Here is a 25424-nt window from a genome sequence, read left to right as displayed (position 1 = left end):
TTTATCTTGGATGTGAACTTGTCCGAGTTCTGACAAGACAGTGTGGTCTTACTGCAGATGTGTGTCTATGTTAAACTTGTTACCTAGTGTGGGGAGGTTCAAGTACTTTGTAGTACACTGCATAATTGTGTAATAAATACAGTGATGAACTTCAGTGATCTAGCGAAGGACTTGCATCAAAATTAGCTGGGATGTGGTCTTAAAATACTCATGCTTTAACCTTCCCCACACAGACTTTATTAAGCTGGAATCTTCAAGAGTAAAGTGCATTTAAAAATGATTCTGCTGGGGTTGGGGATTTAGCTCAGTGGTAGAGCGCTTGCCTAGCAAGCGCAAGGCCCTGGGTTTGGTCCCCAGCTCCGAAAAAAAAGAAAAAAGAAAAAAAAAAAAGAAGAAGAAGAAGAAGAAGAAGAAGAAGAAGAAGAAGAAGAAGAAGAAGAAGAAGAAGAAGAAGGAGGGGGCTGGGGATTTAGCTCAGTGGTAGAGCGCTTGCCTAGGAAGCGCAAGGCCCTGGGTTCGGTCCCCAGCTCCGAAAAAAAGAACAAAAAAAAAAAAAAAAAAAAAAGAAGAAGAAGAAGAAAAGAAAAAATGATTCTTCTGCTATATATGCCACTTTAAAGACAACTAGATAGTGGCCAGGAGTATAGATAATTAGCTTTACACATTAGTGATGTGATTATATAAATTGATTTAGTACGGCCAGTAGAACAGTTTTGCAGCTAGATAAAAAGTTGTAAAGTCTGCCCTATATAAATACATATATTCACAGATTTATAGTTTGATTTTTTTTTTTCTCTCTTTGAGACAGGGTCTCCTTATATATTACTCAGTTTGTCCTCCACCTCAAGATTCTTCTGTCTCCACTGCCTCAGTCCTGTGTTGGCAGGCATCTGATAGTGTACCCTACTGAAGGGACATTCTTCAAGAGCTGCATATGCATAGTGCATGCCCATGATCCCAATACTCAGGGGGGGGGGGTGTAGGAGAATCCTGAATGTGAGGGCAGTTTGTCTCACAGTGGGTTTTCTGTGGACATGTTTGTATACTAAAAACTTGTAAGCAGCTAGTTGATTTATAGTACACACATGGTTGAATCTGTAAAGGAATGCTATGTTTATTATATAACCATTCAAAGAATATAGTATAACACCACAGTGGGGGGCGCACACCTTTAATCCCAGTGCTAAGGAGGCAGAGATAGGCAGATCTCTGAGTTCAAGGCCAGCATGATCCTCAGAATGAGTTTCAGGACAGCCATGGCTACACAGAGAAACCCTGTCTTTAAAAAAAAAGAGAGGAATAAAGTAAACATGTATGAAAATTACTTACACATGCTAAAGATGTTATGGAAGTAAGCAAGGCTTTTGCTGGGTATGATGGTATGTTCCTGTAATCTCAGGACCTGGGAGGATGAGTCAGGAGGCTCTCCAGTTTAAGGACAGCCTGGGCTCCATAACTGACTCTATTTGCTTTATGTCGGAATTGTGAAGGTTTAATGCCTGCATCTGAATGTGAAATTAGGTATAAGGTACTTGTGTGGTCATTGGTTGGCTTCTTACCTACTAGAAGTCTAATACTTTTTAATTCTCTTTTCAATTTTAGGCTCGATGAGAGAAAGGGAAAGTTAAGGATGCTGGAGCAGAACAATGGATTTCTCTTTCTCTTTCATGCAAGGGATCATGGGAAACACAATTCAGCAACCACCTCAACTCATTGACTCGGCCAATATCCGCCAGGAGGATGCCTTTGATAACAACAGTGACATTGTTGAAGATGGTGGCCCGACACCCTTCGAAGCTACTTTGCAACAAGGTTTCCAATGTCCACCTGCAACAGAAGACCTTCCTCCACTCACAAACGGCTACCCACCGTCCATCAGCTTGTATGAGACTCAAACCAAATACCCGCCATATAGCCAGTATCCCAATGGGTCAGCCAACGGTTTTGGTGCAGTTAGAAACTTTAGTCCTACTGACTATTACCATTCAGAAATTCCAAACACAAGACCACATGAAATTCTGGAAAAACCGTCTCCCCCACAGCCTCCTCCTCCTCCTCTTCTTCCTCCTCCTCCTCCTCCGGTACCACAAACTGTGATTCCAAAGAAGACAGGCTCACCCGAGATTAAACTAAAAATAACCAAAACTATCCAGAATGGCAGGGAATTGTTTGAGTCCTCCCTCTGTGGAGACCTTTTAAACGAAGTACAGGCCAGTGAGCACTTAAAGTCAAAGCACGAAAGCAGAAAGGAAAAGAGGAAAAAAAGCAGCAGACACGAGTCATCGAGATCCGAAGAGCGAAAGTCACACAAGGTCCCCAAGTTAGAGCCAGAGGGGCAGAATGTAAGTTGAAATGTTCTGTGTAGTTTTGTAGTCTTCCATGGCTACTGGAAGTTGGGAATCTTTTTTATGTTTTTCTTTTCAAATATGAATGTTTCTAGTGAGTTCTTTCTTGCCATCGGTAAGGCGCCTAGAAATATCATAAATAAATACTTGATGAGTAGATGATATTTTTAAAGTCTTTGACACCAAGAATCTTGTTTCCTTTTCTCTCCTCCCACCTCCTTTGGGGGACTTTCCAAGACAGGGTTTCTCTGTTTAGCCCTGGCTATCCTAGAACTCGTTCTATACACCAGGCTGTCCTGAGATCCGCCTACCTCTGCCTCTTGAGAGATTCAATTATTCTTACTTGTTTACGTCAAAACTCTTGGTTTTAGAAGATGGAGACAAAAAGCAAAGGAAAGAGATTTTATATCAGGCCAGATTTGCTGGTAGAGCTTAGATCTAAGATGGTTCCCAAGTGTTTGGTACTAACAGGCAGAGGGAGGGCCTCCATACAGCCAGAGCATCCCCGGGGCTGGGGCTTGCATCTTTAGTTCTAGCCCTCAGGGAGTGGAGGCAGATGTAGGCAGCTGGCGGGAGCTCAGTAAGTTCCAGGCTAGCTTTGTCTATGTAGCCCGTTCTAGGCTAGCCAGGGCTACACAGTGAGACCCTGCCTCAAAAATAAAATACAGTAGTATTTAAATATGTTGACTAGGTCTTCAGATGGCGTTTTTATAAAAGCCCAGGTATACTGGTGGGTTTTTTTTGTTTTTTGTTTTTTGTTTTTTTGGTTATTAATTTGTTTTTTAGTTTTTTAATCTAAAGGCATGAGCCACTTTATGCCCAGCTCTGGTGGATTATTTTAATATCTGAGATTTGGTTGTGAATTTCATGGCACTAAGATCACAATGCTAAGTATGTAGTAGATCAGTTCTAACGTGAAGGAAAAGTGTGTGATGTAAACTACAGGTGTTTCCTAGACATGCATTTAGGGAGAAACAAACAAATGCTTATTTTGTGACAGTTATGTGCCCTTTTATTTCATATATCTGAATAAGTTAATTTATTGTCTTTGCTTTAAAAAAAGATTACTTATTAATTGAACATTTCTTGGATAGCTGGACTCTACTGTTTAGTATGACTCAAATGTGATTGACCCTCCCCCATAAAGATCACAGTAAGTCTGTTATCATGAGTCCCATGTGTGTTATTTCATGTATTTTCCTATTTGTTCTGTCATTTTCTCACTCATTTAACACATATTAATTGAATATCACATATTGGGCACTGTTCTAAGAATTGAAGGCATGACTGTGAATGAAAAGTAAAAGATGTCTGCTCTCAGGTGCTTATATTCTAGTTCATCGTGTGTGTGTGTGTGTGTGTGTGTGTGTGTGTGTGTGTGTGTGTGTAAGTTGGGGAGTACAGCAGAGACTTTGTTCTTTGGTTAAGTCTGATAAAGAGCATTTTGAACAAGCATAGCAAGCTTAGAAAGGAAAAATATATAAGATAGAGTTTGAGTATTAAAGGGGCACCAGGAAGTGAAATAGAACTGAATCCTGTGTTCAAGGGTATTAAATTGAATTAACGGAGTGGTGACCTTGGGGCAAGATCCTACCCAGCTAAATTTAGATCCAGGCATGGTGCTACATACTTTTAATCCCAGGAGATAAAGCCAAGCAGATCTCTAAGTTCAAGGCCCATCTGAGACAGACGGAGTTATAGGTGAAGAAAAGCTTAAATTCAGGCACAGTGGTACACACTTTGATCCCAGTAGCCAAGCATGCAGATCTCTGAGTTCACGGTCAGTCTACAGAGCAAGATCCAGGACAGCCAAACTTAGGCAGTGAAAGAGTTGGAAAAAAAGAGGAAGCTAGTGACTGAACAAGGGGGCCATGTTCCAGCTCCAGCAAGCAGCAGAACACAGCAGTTTCAGCCATGTGGCTCTGGCTTTAGAGCCAAGAATAGAAGGGACTACAGGGACAATTAATGCTGGTTAACTGGAGCTAAGAAATTAGTGGTGATTAAGAAGAGAGCAGCATCACTGTGATGAAATTTTCTGGGAAGTTATTTTCTGAGAACACAAAGAAGCTGTGTTCCAGAGATAGCCAAGGTTGTACCTCGTGCTGCAGCTGTACTTGGTAATGTGTAAGAATCACCCAGGTGGTACTGGGTTTGAAGGCATGAAGGGGTCATGAAGAGCAGAAGGCTTGGTACTGAGAGGCCATGAAAGGCCGTCGGTGAAAGAAAGTGCAGCCTCAGTTGTAGTTGATGGCCCAGGACTGAAGGGGTCATGCAAAGGAGTTGAGGCTTGACACCAGGAAGAGAGCCTGAGAGAGGCTTTTGGTGAAGTAAGTCGAGTGTATTATAGATGCCAGTACCGTGGGATGATCACCAAGAGCAGCAGTGGTAGTGGATTGGATCAACCTGAGCTTAGAGGACAGGGCTGCAGAGGTGACTCAGCTCTTTGGAGCCCTTTGGAGCCGCCCAGACCATGTATAGATCCCCGACATTGAAACAAGAAGCTTTAATATTGAAGTTGCCTTGGAGAGCCCAAGATGCTAAAGATGCCCAAGTCGTAAGATACCTGCAGAGGAGAGCTGCTGACAGGGAGTGGAACCAGCCCAGGGCAGAGAAGTTTGTTGCAGTCAACAAAGATGAGAAAGGAGCTGGAGATCTGAAGACCGCTGTGACGTCAGACGTGGAGACGCAGGGTTTGGAGTTTGCCCAGCTGGATTCCTGTCTTGCTTTGGGGATTGCAGTTAAATGATTGGATGGATCTCAGAAGAGATCTTAAACTTTGGACTTTTAACATTGTTGAGAGTGCTATAGACTATGGAAGTTGGACTAAATGTATTTTGTATTAGACTGTGTTTAGGTATGGCCCCCATAGATTCATGTATTTGAACAAGTCTATAGAGGCCAGGGAGTAGAATATGATGGTTTGTATATGCTTGGCCCAGGGTGTGACACTATTAGGAGATGTGGCCTTGTTGGAATAGGTGTGTCATTGTGGGTGTGAGCTTTAATAAGCCTTGTCCTAGCTGCCTGGAAGCCGGTATCTGCTAGCAGCCTTCAGATGAAGATGTAGACCTCTCAGCTCCTCTTGCACCATGCCTGCCTGGATGCTGCCATGCTCCTGCCTTGATGATAGCGGACTGAACCTCTGAACCTGTAAGGCAGCCTCAATTAAATGCTGTCCTTATAAAAAAAATAAAATAACTTGGGGGGTAGGTTCTCGTTCACCCTGTTGACCCAGGAATTGAACTCGGGTTGTCAAGCTTGTCAGCAAGTACCTTTATCTTCAAGCTGTTTCACTAGTCCCCTCTTTTGAGCTCATGTATGTTCATGCATGTGCATGCAGGTGTCCGTGGAGGCCAGGAGAGGGTCTTGAATCCCCTGGGGTTAGGGCTATATAGTCTGTTGTAGTCACTTGCTGTGGGTGTTGAGAACTGAACTGGGTTCTCTAGGAGAGCAGCAAAAGCTCTTAACCACTGAGCCATGTCTCCAACCTCGTCATGAGCTCTTAATGTCATCTAACAAACACCCGACACAGAACTCGCTTCCATGGTGTCTTGTATGGACTTTGTGTTGGGCGAATGAATAAAGGAAGATAGAAGTTAGCTGTGCACCGCAGACACTCACTCACTGAACTCCCGCCACCTGCCACCCGCCTATAATCTACCTCCACTTCCTGAGCCTCTAAATCCTTATTTTTCTTGATTCTGAGCATTTGACTGCATTGTATTCTTGAGAAGAGGCTCTCCCTGGTTGTTCTTTAACTCATTCTGTGTATCAGGTTAGTCTACATAAAGCTGCGTGCCACCATATCCAGTTTTGACTTAAAAATTTATTTATTTTTATTTATATGTGAATATTTTGCCTGCATCTATGTCTGTACCTTGTACACACCACAACACCCAAGAAGTCTAGAAGAGGCTGTTGGGTTGTTTGGAACTAGAGTTAAGGTTCATCCTGTGGTTGCTAGGAACTAAACCCAGGTCCTCTGCAAGAGCAAAAGTGACTTTAACTGCAGAGTCATCTCTCTCACCCTGCATTTAACTATTATTGGCCATTTCTCCATGGAAGCCTGTCACTCTTCCCCTTACCTCCTCCTAAGATATCATCTGTCTGTGTATCCCAGGCTGCTCTGCTCTTGAATGGTTGCAGCTCTCCTTCCTCTTGGCTTTGAATGCTGGTATTGAGGCTCACTCGCCCCATCTCAGCTGGTGTAGGCTCGCCCCGTCACAGCTGGTGGACAGCTTTTCTTACTTAAGTCTATGATGCTGTTTTTCATGCTGACTGGATTCACCTTATGATCCCAGAGATCACTAAATGCCTGCTGTCTTGCTTTGTGTTTTGTTTCCAGGTTAGCATATATGTAACAAATGGAATTTTTTTCATAAAATAAAGTAATTTAGAGTAAATCTTGGGCTTTTTTTTTCTTGCCACCTCTTTCCTTTGAAAGTGACTGACATTTTCAAATCTTTATAAGTAATTTTGACTCTTATCTAAATGGCCTGAAAGAACTACCAACAATTGAGTCCAGTGGTGGTGGTGGTGGTGGTGGTGGTGGCGGCAGCGGCGGCGGCAGCGGCGGCGGCGGCGGCGGTGGTGGTGGCGGCGGTGGCAGCACACACCTGTAACCTATTACTTGTCTTCCAAGCCTCTTCCCTGGCTTTTCATTGCACTTAATACGAAATACAAATACTTTGTTATGGTTTACAAGGCCCTTGCAATCTAACCTGCCCTTCCATCCTCACGGGCCTCTCTGCCTTTGGCATGGGTCACTAGGTGTGACCTTTTATAAAAAAATTAACTAACTAGTCAATTATGTTAACGTGCATAGGTGTCTACCCTGTGCATATAGCTGGTGCCTGCAGAGATCAAGGGCACTGGAGCCCCTAGAATTGGAACTGCAGACACTTGTCAACTGCCATATGAGTGCTGTGCATCAAACACTGCAGAAGCGCCCAGTGCTTTGAACCACTCCATCTCTCCCAGCCAATGGACATGACCTACAATCTGTCTTTTGACCTTGGGAACCTCACACATGCTCTCTTAGTTACTGTTCTGTTTCTGTGGAGAGACAACCATGACCAAAGCAATTCTTATAAAACAAAGCGTTTAACTGGGGCTGGCTTACACTTTTAGAAGGTTAGTTCATGATCATCATGGCAGAAAGCAGACAAGACGGGCTCTGGGGAAGTAGCTGAGAGCTCTACATCCTGATCAGCAGGCAGTAGGCAGAGAGAGAGACAGAGACAGAGGGAGGGACAGACAGACAGAGACAGACTAGGCTTGGCATGAGCTTTTGAAAACCTCAAAGCCCACCCCAGTAACACACTTCTTCCAACAAGGCCACACCTCCTTAATCCTTCTGAAGAGATTCACCAATTGGAGAGCAGGCATTCAAACAGATGCACCTACAGGAGCTGACTGTGTTCACGTCACTGCACCTGCCTGTTATTGCTTCTTGCTGTTGTATTCTTTCTCTACTTTTTACTAAGCCAGCTCCTCCTCCTTCTATTCTCAGATTATGAGTTCCTTCTTAGAGAGCCCTCTAGGTCAGAGCCATATCTATTTATAGGTTTATGGCCTTATTTAATCCATCTGAATTTTATTCTCGAAAAGAAATTAAAACAACAAACAAAACTTTAACAGGTGTGGTAGTACACACCTTTAATCTCAGCACTTGGGAGGCAGAGGCAGGGGGATCTCTGTGAGTTTGAGGCCAGCCTGGTCTACAGAGTGAGTTCTAGGACAGCCAGGGTTACATAGAGAGACCAAAATAAATAAGTGAATAAAAACCTTTATAGAAATTATTTACATTTTTTTTCTTCTTTAAGACAGAGTCTCATTAGCCTGGGGTAGCCTGTTCTGTCTCCCAAGAAAATTTGCTTTTTACAGAAAATGCAAATAATAGAAAAGTATAATTTTTCTTTTAGCATTTCCTTAATCTCATTGTCAAAACAGATAATTACTATTATGTGTTTGTCTTGTTGTATCAAGTCTTTTCAAGGCACACCTGTTTTGTTTGTTTCCTTTAATAAAAAGTTTGAAGATGTTGATAGATGTGTGGATTACTGCTCTGAAATAATGGTATAATTACTCTGGTTAAATTTTTATTTTTATATTTTTTATGTTACTGTAGGATTAGCTCCTGAAATGCAATTGTTGAATTAAGAGTAAACCTATTTCTACTTTAGACTTTGAGTAGCTAGTTCCAGATCTCCTTACAGAGACTCTTTGTTTTCTTTGAGTTTGTAGGAAGTGAACCCAGCGTGTCACACATGCTGTGCAAGCACTGTGCTCTAGCTGTGTCTCCAACCTGCCTGTAAAATGTCTTATTTATCGATATCTGTGTGTGTGTGTGTGTGTGTGTGTGTGTGTGTGTGTGTGTGTGTAGGAGTGTGGGGTTACAGCTTTTGGTAGTCAGTTCTATACTACTTTCCCACCCCCATGTTTTTCTTTTAAGAGAAAAATTCTGTTACTCTGGCCAGCCTCAGCTCAACTATCCTCTCACCTTAGCGCTCAAGTGTCAGGTGTTACACATGCATGGCACTGGACTCAACTTAGACACTTCCTTATGAAATTGTCAGTTTGCTTGTGCTGTGGCATGTACACACACGCACGCACGCACACACGCACGTGCTGCCAGGGTGCACAAGTGGGAGTTAAGGAACAGTTTGAAGAGTCAAGTCTGCCCTCCACCATGTAGCTCCAGGGATGGGCTCAGGCTGTCAGTTTTGGCGGGTACCTTCACCATCCTGCTAGCCACACAGTCACTATTTCAAAAATTATCTATTGATTTTACTTTTTATATGTATTAGTGTTTTGCCTTCATGTATGTCTGTGTATTATGTGCATGCCTTGTGCTTCTGGAAGTCAGAAAAAGGCATCACATCCCCTGAAACTGGAGTTGTGGATGCCTGTGAGTCTCTATGTAGGCGCTGGGAACCGAGCCTAGGTCCTCTGCAAGAGCACCAGTGTTCTTAACCACTGAGCCATCTCTCCAGTCTTCCAAAGTTCACTTTAAAAAGAATGTATTTCTGGGGCTCATGGTTTAAAAAGTAATATAATAGTTTATACTTTAAAATTTTAGATGTCTCTATTTTAAATTAATATTTTAATTAATGTCAAAGTAATAGATTGCATTGTGGCATTTTCTTTTTTTTTTTTAAACAAATCTATTTGTCTCTTTTTTTTTTTTTAAGATTTATTCATTTATTATATATAAGTACACTGTAGCTGTCTTCAGATACACCAGAAGAGGGCATTGATCTCTTTACAGATGGTTGTGAGCTACCATGTGGTTGCTGGGGATTGAACTCAGGACCTCTGGAAGAGCAGTCGGGTGCTCTTAACCACTGAGCCATCTCTCCAGCCCTGTCTCTTTCTTTTTTAAAGATTGATTTATTTTATGTATATAAGTACACTGTAGCTGTCTCAGACATACCAAAAGGACATCAGATCCCATTACAGATGGTTGTGAGCCACCATGTGGTTGCTGGGAATTGAACTTAGGACCTCTGGAAGAGCAGTCGGTGCCCTTAACCACTGAGCCATCTCTAGCCCGCATTATGGCATTTTCATATGTCATTCTTCACTTACAGTTGCACAAGCACCCCTCTTTTCTGACAGCCCATCCCTGTCTTGCTGGTCCCCTTCAGACAAAGATCCATCTTCTGCTTTCATTTCACATGCATATATATGCATACATATACATATATACATACATATGTACATATTGCCTTTATATTTAATCAATTTTATTTTTATATAGCTATATCTTAGAGAAGATTTATTAATTTGTTTAATCATGCTGATGTGTGTTTGTGTCTATATGGGTATGTGCACGGGAGCGCCATTAGAGGTCAGAGGCCTTGGAGGTGGAGCCAGCAGCGATTGCAAGCCTCCAGGAGTAGGTGCTGGGAAACAAACTCCAGGAGAGCAGTGCTCCTAAGTGCTGACCACCGCCAGCCCCACTGCGCTGTCTTCTGGTGTGGTGTTTAGAAGCAGGACTGGTTTGAATATCTTCCCACTTAACATTTTTTTCTTATCAGTGCCTTTTCAGAAACAATTTTAGAAAATTTCTTGGACAAAAATCTGAAAATGTAAGGCTCTCCATACATATTACCCAAGTACTATCCAGAAAAATTCCAGGCTATAGCTTATGAGCTGTTTCAACTTCCTATTTTTCCTTTAATCTGATAAAAAAGAAAGTGGCTGAGAAGATCTCATTGAGTAAAGGTGCTTTCTGAGGAAGCCTGGTGACCTGTGTCCAATGCCTAGAACCTACATAAAGGTGGGAGGAGAGAAACGACTCCCATGTTGTCCTCTGACCTCTGCACACACATCAGGCAGAGTAACAGGGCGGAGAGGTGGGAGAAGAAATAACATTTTAAGAAAAGAGAAAGCCAGTCGGCTTAGAACAGTGCTGTTCAGGTGATGGAGTAAGCGGTGGGTTCTCACTGGTGTGGAGTGGACTGGTGTCATGCACTTGGTAAAGCATCTCCCTGTCGGTGTATGTCCTTCACGTACACTTCGATGCTTAGCTTCCTGTCTTAGGTTGACTGCCTCTTTATTCTGTCCCCTACATTTTTCCTAGAGACCAAATGAGAGGGTGGACCCTGCACCAGAAAAGCCAAGAGAAGAGCCAGTGCTCAAAGAGGCCGTCCCGGTGAGTGGCTTGTTGAATACTGTGACCAGGTACGGTGTCAGAAGGTGACTGTCAGAGGGGCTGGAGAGATGGCTTAGTGATTATGAGCACTGGTTGCTCTTCCAGAGGACCCAGGTTCAGTTCCCAGCACTTGAATGCTGGCTCAAGTTCCAGGGGATCCAACACTCTCTTCTGACCTCCGGAGGCACTGAGCACACATAGCATATGTTACTCAGATGCAGGCAAAATATCCATATACTTAGAGTAAATGAATAAGTCTTCAGAGAACAAAAGAGGTGACAACACAGCGACTGTAAGTAGTCCGCCATTACCACCCCATGCCATCTGAGGGTCAGAGTGCACTGAAAAACCCGGGCGCTTTTTCTATGAATGATTGTCCTTTTAAAACCACGCACGATCGCTTGTTCTCACTGAACTCCCAAGATGCTTTATTGGCAGTGGAAACCAGTGGTCCTGTTCTCAGTATTGAGGATGGGCGTACTGTTTTCCCTCACTCTTTTTGCTAGTTATAGATAGCCAATAGACAAGGTAATAATTGAAGATAATTTTTACATTGTAAGCACTCTGCATGTGTTCATGTGCGTGAGCATGGGTGTGTGTATGCCTCACCTCACAGCCTAGAAGTCAGAGGACAGACAACCCTGTGTGTCCTTCCACCTTGTTGTGGAAATGGTTTCTTTGTTGTTTGCCCCCATGTTTGCCAGGCGGACTGGGCCAGGAGCTTCTGGAGAATGTTTTCTCCACCTCTCGTCTCCATAGGAACATTGGGATTACAGTGTGTGGTAGCTCACCTGCTTTACGTGGGCTCTCGGGGCTCTAACCCAACACCCCGTGCTGGAGCGACAAGCACTCTGCCCTCTGAGCCATCTCCCCAGCCCTCGAGCACTTTGAAAGTCCTTCATACTTCGTTCTCTCCCTTCCCACCTCCCTTCCTCTTTTCTCCTTCTCTTTATCCCCCTCTCGCTTTATCTTCCCTCCTCCCCCACTTTCTCTTCTGATGGAGTTTTGTGACCTTTTCCTGTAGGTTCAGCCAATACTGTCTTCTGTTCCAACAACAGAAACGTCCACTGGTGTTAAGTTCCAGGTTGGTGATCTTGTTTGGTCCAAGGTGGGAACCTATCCTTGGTGGCCTTGTATGGTTTCAAGTGATCCCCAGCTTGAGGTCCATACCAAAATTAACACAAGAGGTAAGAAAAGTGATAAACAGATACTAAGTAACAAGTTTGCAATAAAGCTATGTGAGTGTTCAATGTTGTGTATGAATGTAAGGATATACATGTATATTATCTGGCATAGAAATATGAATCTTTATCAGATTTTTCTTCTTGTGATGTGTTCTTGATACAGAGTCTATACTGTAGTCACAGCTGACCTTGACCATTCGACAATCCTCCTGCCTCTGCTCCTCAGGGTTTTCTCAGTGTTTAATGACAAATGAAAGAATCATGGTCATTTTAAACTGGCAGAGAACTTCTATAACAAGTGTCTTTGTTATCTGACTGTGTACTCCTAGCTAGTCTGGAGCTGGCTTCACAGTTCAGGCTGACCTGGAACACAGAGATGCCCACCTCACCTTCTGAGTGCTGAGCGCTGCACGTGTCATCACGCCCAGCCCTTAGAGTAACTTCTTAAAAAACATTAGCGCGCGCGCGCGCGCATGCGTGTGTGTGTGTGCGTGTGTATTGACATTTGTATGTGCTGGTGCCACAGAGGCCAGAGGAGGATTCTCTGTAGTTGAATTACAGGTGACTTTGAGCTGCTTCACATGGGTGCTGGGATCACACTTGTGTCCTCTTGAGGAGTAGTAACAGGTGTGCTTAGCCACTGTCTCTCCAACCCTCAGTAACTGCTGCCCCCAAAGCTAGGGAGTGAAACTCGGGCTTTGTACACAGCAGGTGAGCGCTCTGCTATTAAGTTTTAGGAACTCCCTGTTGTGTTTGTTTTTCAAAGATTTTTCTTTTCATTTTAAATTGTGTGCTGGGATATGTGCACTCTGCACGCACAGAGGCCAGAAGGGTAGGAATATTGACCCCTTGAAGCCGGAGTTCCAGGCAGTTGAGAGCCGCATGATGTGGGTGAAGAGAAGCACACTTGGGTCCTCTGTGAGAGCAGTATGACCTCTAACTACGGAGGCCTCCCCAGACCCTTCACACAGACCTTTCAACTGATCTATTAAAGGGGAAGTTTTTGGTCACCTGGGAGATGAACCTCTGAGAGTACCAGAGGGGTTCTCTTAATTGTATTAGTAGATGTGGGAAAAGATGTGTGTAGTGTGGGTCTCTGGATGTTGTATCCACGCCGTGTGAAAGAATGGAGAAGGCCAGCCAGTGATGTGGTTCAGTGGGTACTAGCAACCCCTCAGTTAGAACTCTGGAACCCGTATGGTGGACAGACAGAACCCACTCTCTGGAAAAGATGGCCTCTGTCCTCTGTGCTGCCCATTACCCAGTGAATGAATGGTTTTTGGTTTTTTGTTTGTTTCTTTCTTTAAAAAAAAAAAAAAGTCTAAGGGTTTGCTGAGTTCATGCTTTTAAGCCCAGCACTATGGAAGCAGATGTAAGCAGGTATCTGTAGTAATTTTTAGGCCTGCCAGAGCTGTCTCATAGCAAGACCCTGTCTCAAAAAATAAATTAAGTAAATAAACAAATAAATAAATAAACGGAACAAACAAAACTAAAACAACAACAGAGACTGGACTGGACACAGCTAACTCACCGCTCTCCGCCCGTGCTTGTGGTTGTAATGGGAGCAGTTCTGCTGCTGCTCTGACATCCTAGCTGTGACGCAAGCATGAGCTCGAGTTGGCCTTGAACTTGCAATGTTCTTACCTCAGTCTTCTAAGGAGCTAGGATTACAAGTATGAGCCACCATACCTGTCTCCTAGATTTGTTTATAATTTCTCTCATGCTTCCTTATCTTAAAGATACTAATCTTACTGGCTTTCCTACTTCATTTAAAAACGAAAGTATATTAGTAAGTGACTAGACATTTTATATGAGTTTGATATATAGATGAAGCCTTTTTTGAGCTGTGCTTTGTTTGTTTTATTTGTTTTGATACAGGGTCTCATTCTATAGTTCAGGCTGTTCCCAAGATCATTACCATTACCCTTCTGCTTCATGATTCTGAGCTCAGGGATTACAGATGTATTTCACCATGCCTAACTCGGGGAACATAAGTTCACTATGGATTCCTATAGAATCATTTTCACCCAAACAAGTACTTTTCATCATATAAAGTTTCACACAGTGATCGTATTAAGTTCCACACAGTACTTCTATTCTCTTCCGATTCATTCACGGCTCTGTAAATACACTTAGAATCTTTATGTATTTGGTAGGCCAGAGAAGCACACCTTGGATGAGTTATGATAGATAATCTCACCTTAGCAGTGTTACAAGAGCAGAGAGGTCCTCTTCTGGTGTACTTTGTCCAAGCGTGATGTTTAGCAGATTCCTGAGATTCTCCCACCTGGAAGTGGTTTACTAAGGTCAAAGTCATTTTGGCTTATAATTTATTGCTGGGTACTTGCTTTGTGAATACATCTTTTTCTTTTTGATATTAAACTTCCTTCTTGATATCTGTTCATGATCAATGAGAAGGAAAAAGTATCTAGAAGTCAGAATTGGGAGTTTCACCCTATTGACGACACTGGTATAGCCAAGAGTCTGCCGAAGGATAGCAGTTAGTGTTGTTTGCTGTCTTTCTTCTTGGCACCATGTGCTGTCAAAGGCTGGGAGAGTCGATGTGGGGTAGGAATGAAGAATCTCATGCTGTCATTTGTTTATTTTTTTGCAAGGTACTATATTAGATGGTTGTATTATGTATTTTCTTGAGTTTTTTTTTTTAAAAGCAGTCTCATGTAGCCCAGGCTGCCCCCAAAGTTGCTGTGTAGCGGAGGATGATGTAAAACTTGTGATTCTCCTGCCTCCACCCTCTGCTGGAATTACAGTCATACACACCTGCTTTATGGATGTGGGAATGGATCCAGGCCTCTCTGCACGTAAGGCAAGCCAATGTGCTGTCCCCGAAGCCTGCCTATTGAGTATTTTCTCCGTGAGGAGACCCTGTGTCTGAGAAGAGTGCTCTGCTCTGAGAGCCATGTTCCAACCCTTGCTCTACGGCTTTTACCAGCGGAACCCTGTGGCCATAACTAGAGAAGCACGAACAGAGAATGGTGTTAGGTCAGCTTGTGCAGTTCCTTGGAACTTCCACCAGTCTGTTCCTGGGCATCGGGCAGGCCTTGTCAAAGAAGACTAAGTCAACTCCTGAAATAAAACAATTCCTGTGCATATCTAGGGCTCAAGAGCTTTCAGATGATGCCACACAAGAGTCATGGCTCTCCCGTTCTCTTCTCACAAGAGAGCAGTGTTTGAGATTAAGGACTTTTTACGTTTTTCTCTTTAAACTTTATTTCTTAATTTTAAATTGTTATATGTGTGCGTGGGGAGAGGGAGTACGCACATGCCTGCGGGTGCCCTTGGAGGCTTGTATGCCCTGGAGCTGAAGTTACAGGCAAGTCTCGACCTTGCTGAGGAGCGTTGGGAACTGGACTTGTCCTTTGTAAAGGCATCTGCAGTCTTCACTACTGAGTCACCCTGCAGCCCTAGGAGCTCTCACATTTGAGTCATTATTTCATCCACTAGTCAGATGACTTCAGCTAGGCCAGTGTTTTTACTTTAGTGCTAGAAAACTTGTTTATATTACTCTTAGTAATTTGAGAATCTAGAGTTTAAAAATCATTCATGTTTTGACTAAAAGCATAAATATTATTTTGTTATAAACCTTTTAAAATCTAATAACTTTTTTGAAGTATTCATTCATCTAGTAATATTTAATAATTTATTTGTTTGTTATTTATTTGAGGCAGGATCTCACTATGGAATTCTTTCTGACCTGGAACTCCTTGTTATAGACCAGGCTGTCCTAGAACTAGAACTGCCTGCCTCTTTCTCCCCTGAGCTGGAATTAAAGGTGTGCATTCTAAACCTGACTCAGATTTACCCTTTTATTTAAATGCCAGAACTTCGTGATTCTGTTTTTGTTTTTGTTTTTAAGATTTATTTATTTTATTTATATCAGTACACTGTCACTGTCTTTAGACATCAGAAGAGGGCATCAGATCCCATTACAGATGGTTGTGAGCCACCATGTGGTTGCTGGGAATTGACCTCAGGACCTCTGGAAGAGCAGTCAGTGCTCTTAACCTTTGAAGCCTCTCTCCAGCCCAACTTAGTGACTTTTTAAAAATCCATTCAAAGTTATGCTACTGTCACCACAACCTAGGAATTCTGTCAACTCCCCCCACCCCCCAAAGACATCTGACACCCAGTAGACATCACTTGGGATTCCCATACACCCTGAGGCTAGCTGTCAGTCAGTGCCTTCTCCTTAGGATCTTTGCCATTCTCCTGGCTTCTTTCACTCAGTATGATTTAGAGGTCTGTCCATGTTCTAGCATGTATCAGTACATTATCACTCTTTATTGCCAGATAGTATCCTGTTAGAGCATCTGGTATAGTTATAAAGTAGCTTCCTCTGTTCTTTTGAAAGCAAGACTCAGATTTTATTCTGCACATGATGCCTGTGAAGCACTCTGCTGCTTTGTGTCCAAGCCGTTTTGTACAGTTTATCTTGAGCATACATAGTAGTCATTGTTTTCTATATTGTTATCAGTCAGACTGGTAGCATTGGACAATATATTTATATTTTGTCCAACAATTTTTATACTATTAATAATAGTAACTCTTTGTGGGCGTGTATTGAAAGATATTTCTACCATATTTCTATTTTAAGTTGTATTTTATTGTTTAGTTCTCATTTTATTTTTTTATTTTATTTTATTTTATTTTTTGGAGCTGGGGACCGAACCCAGGGCCTTGCGCTTGCTAGGCAAGCGCTCTACCACTGAGCTAAATCCCCAACCCCTAGTTCTCATTTTAAGTTGAAATTAAATGCCTCTTCTATTTTAAAAATATTATGTATTAATTGGGGAAGGGCAAAACTCTGAGTGTAACTGACAGAACCTAAAAGATGTCCATAGTCTCAACTTCTATCTATGAAAGTATCTATCTATACTATTAAAGTTTGAGGTGGGCTTGGAGAGATGGCTCAGCGGTTACTAGAGAACCGGGGTTCGATTCCCAGCACCTACACACACTCTCACTCCAGTTTCAGGGAATCTGCTGTTCTCTTCAGGCCTCCTCGAGCACCAGGCACTGGAGCATAGACATACATACTTGCAGACAAACCACCTACATACCATAGTTATAAAATAACATTTTATAATTCCTTTTCTCTGTGCATATTTGTAATTAATAGACTTGTAAATGAAGGTTATCTTTTTCCTGGGGAAGGCATTGTTTTAGTTTGTGAAGTATCTCACTGTGTTAACCAGGCTGGCCTGGGCCTTTGATATAACATGTACTTTTACTCTGTCTGTCTGTCCGTAGGTGTGCTACCTGTGCACACACACACCGAGCTGGAAGAGGACGTTGAGTGTCCTATTGTCTATCACTGTCAACCTGATTCCCTTTGAATCAGGATTTCTTTCTTTTCTTTTCTTTTTTTTTTTTTTTTTGGAGCTGGGGACTGAACTCAGGGCCTTGCGCTTCTTGCGCTTGCTAGGCAAACGCTCTACCACTGAGCTAAATCCCCAACCCCTGAATCAGGATTTCTTATTGAGTCTGCAGTTTATCTGATGGCCAGAAAACCTAGCCTTCGTCCTGTCCCCATTTCACAGCACTGGCTTACAGGCACGTGAGGTCATGCCTGGATTCTCACCCTGGTGCTGAGGAAATGACTCATGTCCTCATGCCTGTGCAGCCAGTGTGCTTATCTGCTGAGCCATCTTCTCTTTTCTCAGCCCCATGCCTCGTGCTTGCTTTTCTCCCCTCCTCCCTTCCCTCTCCCCTTCCTCTCTTCCCTCTCCCCCTCCTCCCTTCCCTCTCGCCCCCCCTCCCTCCTTCCCGTCCCTCCCCTTCTTCTCTTCTTTGTGACAGGGTCTCATTATGTAGTGTTGACTGGCCTGGAACTCGCAGAGATCTGCCTGCCTCTGCTTCCTGAGTGTCGATCAAACAGGTGCCACCTACAGCCTTCCCATGTTTACTTTTAACACCAACAATATTGTGAACATAGTTTTATTTAAAGACTGCTTGTGAGGGTGGGTGTTTTGCCTGCAGGTGTGTATGTGCACCCATTTGCGTGCCTGGTTCCTGGGGTGCAGGAAAGTATCCTATCCTTGGAGTGGGGTTGGTTGTAAGCCTCCATGTGGGTGCTGAAAAGTGGGTGCTCTTCCAGTCCTCTGCAAGAGCAGTGAGCCCTTACCCACTTTGCCTTCTTTGTAGCCCGACTTAAAAGACTTTCTTTTTGACTCTGGAGTTTTACTCAATGAGTCTTTGGGTGTAAAAGAAGGTTTGGGGCATCTTGGTAGTGAGGCGTGGCTTGTGCTGGTGCCATAACACATACTGGGTCAATGGAAACTTGATTTTGGAGTCGTGGACCTGCTTGACACCCGGCCATCGGCACCTGACCGCTGCAGTCTCCTCCACTTCAGCTCTGATGGAGCGAGCACAGACATGGTGCTGGGTACCTGAGCCTTGGTAGCACTGTGAAGGCACGAGCGATGGTCAGATCCAATGCTCTCTCTGTGCATCTTGTCTGTGCCACTGCAGGCGTAGCACAGCCAGATGCCTAAGTTCTTCATATGCTATGGTGACTTCTCAAACACCTGCCCACAGAGCACTGTCTTCCCCTGTGACTTCTTCATCTTCTTTCACTGCCACACCAGTACCATAAGCGGGACTTGGGTCGCTACATGGCTGGGTATGAAGATGCACATTCGGAACTGTGGTGCATGTGGCAGGCACTTTGGGGTGGGCAAGCAGCACCCCACCACCTTGTATTCCCGAAGTATGCCGGAAGCCTTCATGGCAGTCGGTCCTCATACTCCACCAGCCACACATGGGTTCAAAAAGGCCTGTTAAACATGCTTTTGTTTTTAATTCTGGGTGTGGGTGTGTGCATCTGAGTGCAGTGGCCACCCAGGCTAGAGGTCTGAGAGCCCCTGAGTAGCTGGAGTTAGGGGTGGTTATGAACTGCTGACATGGGTGCTGGGACACTCTAGCCCACTGAAGAGCCCTAAGTGCTCTCCACCTGCATTACTGCTCAATTTAAAAACATTTCTTCTAAAATACACCTTTGATGGAAAGCTTAGAAGGCTTAGTCAGCTGTTGAGAGACACGCGTGTTTGCTCCTTTAGTTTTCGTGTCTTCAGGATTTATTTTGTTTTGTTTTTACTTTTTGCTTTTTCTGACTGTGGATAAGATTGAACCCAGGGCCCCTGGGCTCTGACAGGGGCTACACCCCTAGTCTTTTTAAATTGTTTGTTGTAATGATTCATGTATGTTTATGTGTGTGAGTATGTGCTTCATACATTAATATGTATGCACCATGTGTGTGCCAAGTGCCTGAGAAGTTGTCAGAGCCCCTGGAACTGGAGTTAGAGTTGTGAGCTGGTGTGGACTGAGTCCAGGTTCTCTGCAAGCACAGCAAATGCTGTAACCACGAGTCATTTCTCTGGCCCCTTGGTTTTATTTTGGGACCGATTCTCACTTAACTTCCAAAGCTGGCCTCAAATTCTTAATAGAGCCAGGACTATAGGTGTACCTGTAATCTTTACACACACACACACACACACACACACACACACACACACACACACAGAGCTACTTTTTTCATGAAGAATTACTTATTTCATATATATGAGTACACTGTAGCTGTCCTCAGACACACACCAGAAGAGGGCATCAGATCTCATTACAGATGGTTGTGAGCCACCATGTGGTTGCTGGGATTTGAACTCAGGACCTCTGGAAGAGCAGTCAGTGCTCTTAACCGCTGAGCCATCTCTCCAGCCCCAAAGCTGCTTCCTTTTTATTATAGTTTTTTAATTAAAAACTTTTTTTGAGAGTTTATATGTAGTCATGTTTTGCCTGCATGTATGTATGTACACCACATGCATGACTGGTTCCTGCAGGGATCGGAGAATATTGGATCCCCTGGCATTAGAGATTGGATAGTCTTAAGCCATCATTTGGATATTGGAAATGGAAACCAAGCCCTCTGCAAGACCAACAAGTGCTCTTAACCTCTGAGCCACCTCTCTTGGCCCTTTATAATAATTTAAATTTTATTTTAGATTTGTTTTATGCATACGAGTGTTTGCCCTGCATGTATATATGTGCATGTATGTGCAGTGCCCACAAGGCCAGATGAAGGCATTGGATACCCTGGAACTGGAGTTACAGGTAGTTCTCAATGTGTTGGTGCTGGGAATCAAACCTAGGTCCTGTGGAAGAACAGTCACTGCTCTTAACCATTGAGCCATCGCTCCAGCTTAGTCCCTACTTTTTGTATTGATCTGATACTTATGAGAGACTATTTTTTAAAATTACCTTTGATAAAGACCCAACTTTTGTTTTAAAAAAGTGAAAGCTCTTTTTGTCTGTCCAGATGTCCTAACAGTGTCAAGTTGTTATACACATTTTTTTAAATCCTCACTTGAGCTCTATGGTTTAGAAAGATTTATTTTTCACCTTTGTTGTGTATATGTGTGTATGCATGTGAGTACCGGCAGAGGGCGTCAGATCCTCTGGAGGTGGGATTACAGGTGCGTGCCAGGAGTCTACTGAGAGAGCAGCAGGAGCTCCTGATCTCTGAGCTCTTTCCCGCCTCCTTCTGCTGACTTAGAGTAGTGTAGCTTGTTCTGCTGACCATGGCTTCAGAGCACTCGATAGGATACAGTGGGACATTAAGTTTGAGGTCAGCCTAGGCTAAATACTGAATAGCTAGACCCTGCCATCTCAAACAAAGAGCCTTAATAGTTTTGTAGGTTTTATCTAATAGTATTTAATTTAGAAATTAACTTTTAGTCACAAACTGTTTCATGTAATCATTAATTATGTTTTTTGGAAAACCATTTTCTTAAGGTTAATGGGTGTTGGAGATGCGGTTCAGCGGTTAGGAGTCCGTGCTGCTCTTTCGGAGCCCTGAGTTGCCAGTGCTCACAAGGCAGCTCACTGCTGTCTAACCCCAGCTCCAGGATGACCTGTGTCCTCTGACCTCCGAGGGGACCTTCACTCATAGGCACATAACCCCACCACACACACAAGTGTACATACTTAAAAGTACAACTGTAAAGGCTAGAGAGCCCGTGAGATGGCTCAGCACCCACTGCCAACCCGAAAACCTGTGTTCAGTACACAGAGCACACGTGGTGGGAAGAGAGACCCAGCTCCTAAAAGCTGTTTACACAATGTAATATGATTTTCTTCTTAAAGTTAATGGAGGAGTGAATACGTGTATCTCCTGGTTCAACTAGGCACGGTGCCAACAACACACATTTAGTCCCTGCACTTGGGAAGTTGAGACAGTCAGATCTCTGTCCGTTTAAGTCCAGGCTGGTCCACAATGAGTTCTAAGCCAGCCAGGAGTATACAGTGAGACTCTTGTCTCAAAATAAAATAAAATAAAATAAAATAAAATAAAATAAAACAACCTTTGCTAGTTGTTTTGTATACTCAAAGTACTATACTGTGCTTTGATGGGTCTTTTACTATTCATGGTTTTGTGTGCATGCACTGGCTATTTAAAAATTCTTGTTTTAGTAAGAATTTTCATATGTTGATGTCCTTTGTAACTATACCCTCCCTCCCTCCTCTGACAGTCTTTCCGTGTAGACTTGGCTGTCCCAAAACTTTCTACATAGTTGAGGCTGGCCTTAAAGTAAGAGAGATCTGCTTCCGTCTGCTCTCCTAGAGCCCAGACTGAAAGCACATGCCACCATGCCTGGCTAGGTGTTCTTTTAAATCACTACTTCTCAGAATGTTTTTGATTATTGAGGAGTAGGAAGACTCAAAGAGGCAAAGATGGGTTTTCCAGAATTCTAGTATTACTTGAAAGATTAAACTGTATCATCAATAACAAATAATGTTGTTTTCCTTGAAGCAGGAGTTCGTTCTTGAGAGATACCACCTTTTTCCATCTGAGTAACTGCAGAAAGGCACGTTTTCTAGTGATGACCACGCTTAGTGCTCCCCCAAGGCAGCCCTCACTGTCCAGTCTGCAGGAGTGTTTCAGTCAAGAGACAGATTCGAGGCTGAAGCTTAGGAAAGTTAGTAATGTGTGCCGATTTGTCCAGGCCGTTGCACAGAACTACCCTTTCAGAAGGTGCCAGTGTGTGGTAGTGAAGCGCCCCGTGGCTGGAGGTGGCTCCATGCAGTGTTTGTGTTGAGATGACGGGAATTTTATCTGCCATTGTTTTCTGCTCTAGATGTAAAGAGAAATCACCGTGGTATTATTAGGATATTACTGTAGGACCCCTAAAACAAAAAGTGATCTGATCAGTATTTGCCTCTTGAAAGTCCAAAGAAACATGTTCACTTTTGGAGGGAAATGTGTGCTTATATTCCAATTTGCAAAAATATTGGAGACAAATAAAAAGTAAATTATGCAATCAAAGTAATTAATGGGGCAGTTAGCAGAGTTCCACGTTTCTGTCTCTTAAAACTTGCTGCCCTGATTTTAATCATCTGGAATGATTTTATAGTTTTATAGTTATTAGGTTGGTGAGTGTTGTCATACATCTTTGGGCAGTTTAAAATGTCCCAAGTTTTAATGGAAAAATGCAAGGTCTCTTTGGCAAAGTCTATGTGGAATTTTATGTCCTAACATAATTAATATGAGTTTTTACTTGCAGGTGCCCGGGAGTATCATGTCCAGTTTTTTAGCAACCAGCCAGAGAGGGCATGGGTTCATGAGAAGCGGGTACGGGAGTATAAAGGTCACGAACAGTATGAAGAGTTACTAGCAGAGGCAGCCAAACAAGCCAGCAACCATTCTGAAAAGCAAAAGGTAACTGCAGCCGCTAAGCTTGATGGGCGAGGGAACCCAGGGCTTTCCTGTGGCAGGCAAGCAATCTGCTGCTAAACTGTACCCCACTGTCCACCGATGCATGCTATAGCTAGTCCTAGTGCTATGTGCCCATAATCCAAGCGCATGTTCGTGAAGCACAAGTGTCACTTTAAAGTTTGAGGCCCGCCTGGTGTATATATCAAATTCCAAGCCATTCAGAGCTACATAGTGAAGCCCTTTCTCAAAAACCATAATAAAGAAATAAATAGGTGTATGTGTCATGGAACAGTATAGTAGTGCTAAAACCGAGGCCGGAGTTCCCATGGCAGGGTGTTTCCCGTGTACATAAAGCCCTGCCTTGGGTTGTTGCTTCCACATAAACTGGACGTGGCTGCATACCCAGTAGAGGCAGGAGGATTAGAGCTGTAATTTCTGCTACATAGAGTTATAGGGCTAGCTTGGGACACACGGGATCCTATCTCAAAAAACAAAACCAGTTTTATGATCTCTTGTGAATTGATGTGCACACATCCAGAAGCTATTAATGACACTTATTTTGATAAGGATTGTAAATATTTTTCTGTATTACTATCTTCCTGTAATTCTAATTTATTCTATTAATGAACTTATTTTTATCAAAGATTTAAAAGTACTCAATAAGAGCCAGATGTGTGGTATGTGTAACGCCAGCATTTGGGAGGCTAACTAGGAGGGTTCAAAGTGTGAAGTGAGCTTAGTCACACAATGTGGTTATCTCAAAACCAAACCAAACCATGTCACAAAGTTTATCTACTACCTCCTGTGAAATAAGGATTGTTTAAATTATTGATATACTTACTTAATCTTTGTAATATTTAAAGAAGGTATTTTTCTTTTCTACAGATCAAGAAGCTAAGGTACAGAAGGCTTAAGTCACTGGTTCATCTCACAGCATGAGTTATAGAACCAGGAAGGGGGTCTCGGTCTCTCTCTCTCTCTCTCTCTCTCTCTCTCTCTCTCTGCACACACACACACACACACACACACACACACACACACACACACACATACTTTAATTTTTTTTATTGTTTTATCTTGGTTATCTTATGTTACTGGCATATTCATTATACATACCCAGTTCTAGGTTTTATAAGGGTAATTTTTTTCAAATATATCATGCAATAAATGTAGGTCTCTTATAATTCAGAATTTCTAATTTTTTATACTTGCTTTATATAGTGCTTTAATCCCAGTAGATAGGAGGCAGGAGCAGGTAAGTTTGGGGAGTTCAAGTCCAGCCTGGTCTACATAACATGTTTGTTGACCACCACAAAACACCAACTCAGATTTATTACAGGATGGAAAAAAGAATAATAATTATTATTTATTGTTTATTTGTTTTAATAAAAACATAAAGCAGAATCCAGAAGTGTTAGATTCTTTGGAGCTGGAGTGACAGGCCGCTCTGAGCTGCCTGTTCTGGGTACTGAGGCTCTCACTGGTCTTCTGGAAGAGCAGTACCTGCTTTGTGTATGTGTGGGGATGGGGGGTGTGGGGTGGGTGTGGGGTTCAGGTCTCCCTTTGGTGTCCTTGGCTGTCCTGAAACTCACTAGATCCTGAAAGTCCCAGGCTGGCCTCAAAATCACAGAAGTCTGCCTTCCTCTGCCTCCTAAGTGCTGGCAACAAAGGCATTTGCCACCATGCCTGCCTTCAGTACATAATCTTAATATCGAGCCATCGCTCCATCTGTGTGGGGACACGGGCTTTCATTTCATTTTATCAGACTTTATTTTAAAGGCTTAGTCATCAACATTTAGCATATACTATGCCATCTCAAAATCTACCTCTTTAAAAAAATTATCACTTTTTGTTTTTTTGAGATAGGGTCTCACTGTGTAATCTTACCTGTCCTAGAACTTACTTTGTAGATCAGGCTAGCCTTGAACTTCTACAGATGTGCCTTTCTCTGTCTCCTCAGTCTTGGCATTAAAGGTGTGTGCCATTCTGCCTGGCACTATTATTATATTTTGTCTATACATATATAGCTTACCTGCCACAATGCATATGTGGAGGTCAGAGGACAAATTGGAGGAGTCGTTCACTCCTCTGCCATGCGGGTCCCAGGGACGGTTAGTGAGGCTTGAAGGCAGGACCTGTGCTGAGCATCTCCCTGGTCCCGTCTAAACAGCTCGGACTCGGCTCACCACTTTTATTTAGCTTCTTTCACTTTTATTCAGAGCTTTCTTACCCTCCTGCCAATGCAGACTCTCTGCTCAGCCTCTATGGAAAGGCATCCAGGGTTTGCTCACCAGCACCCTATAACACTGCCCACACCCCTCACGAGTACTCTTACACCCCCTACACATACATCTTATACCCCTTACACACACACTCTTACACCTCATGCACACATACTCTTACACCCCTCCCAACACTCTCATACCCCCCACACTCTTACACCCCCCCCACACTCTTACACCCCACACACACACTCTTACACCCCTCACACTCTTTTTTTTTTTTTTTGG

General features: G+C 43.1%; 1 protein-coding gene across 14 annotated transcripts in view; it reads left to right on the top strand.

Moving 5' to 3' along the window:
* Nsd3 (nuclear receptor binding SET domain protein 3) overlaps positions 1 to 25424 on the top strand; it is a 113335-nt gene that overhangs the window by 33964 nt on the left and 53947 nt on the right. For 12 of the 14 annotated variants that reach the window (XM_039094399.2, XM_063275246.1, XM_006253311.5 and 9 more), the window contains 4 exons: positions 1603 to 2342; positions 10933 to 11004; positions 12029 to 12191; positions 22763 to 22917. In XM_039094399.2, coding sequence (XP_038950327.1) covers positions 1647 to 2342; positions 10933 to 11004; positions 12029 to 12191; positions 22763 to 22917 — 1086 coding nt within the window. In that variant the 5' untranslated portion in view covers positions 1603 to 1646. Of the gene's footprint in view, positions 1 to 1602; positions 2343 to 10932; positions 11005 to 12028; positions 12192 to 12211; positions 15979 to 22762; positions 22918 to 25424 lie in introns of those variants that run through there. The other 2 variants (NM_001106090.1, XM_063275247.1) reach the window with 2 other exon arrangements.

The sequence above is a fragment of the Rattus norvegicus genome, chromosome 16 (assembly GCF_036323735.1).
Source record: "Rattus norvegicus strain BN/NHsdMcwi chromosome 16, GRCr8, whole genome shotgun sequence".
NCBI lineage: Eukaryota > Metazoa > Chordata > Mammalia > Rodentia > Muridae > Rattus > Rattus norvegicus.
Note: the sequence above shows the minus strand (reverse complement) of the source record. Positions and strands in the feature narration are given on the sequence as shown.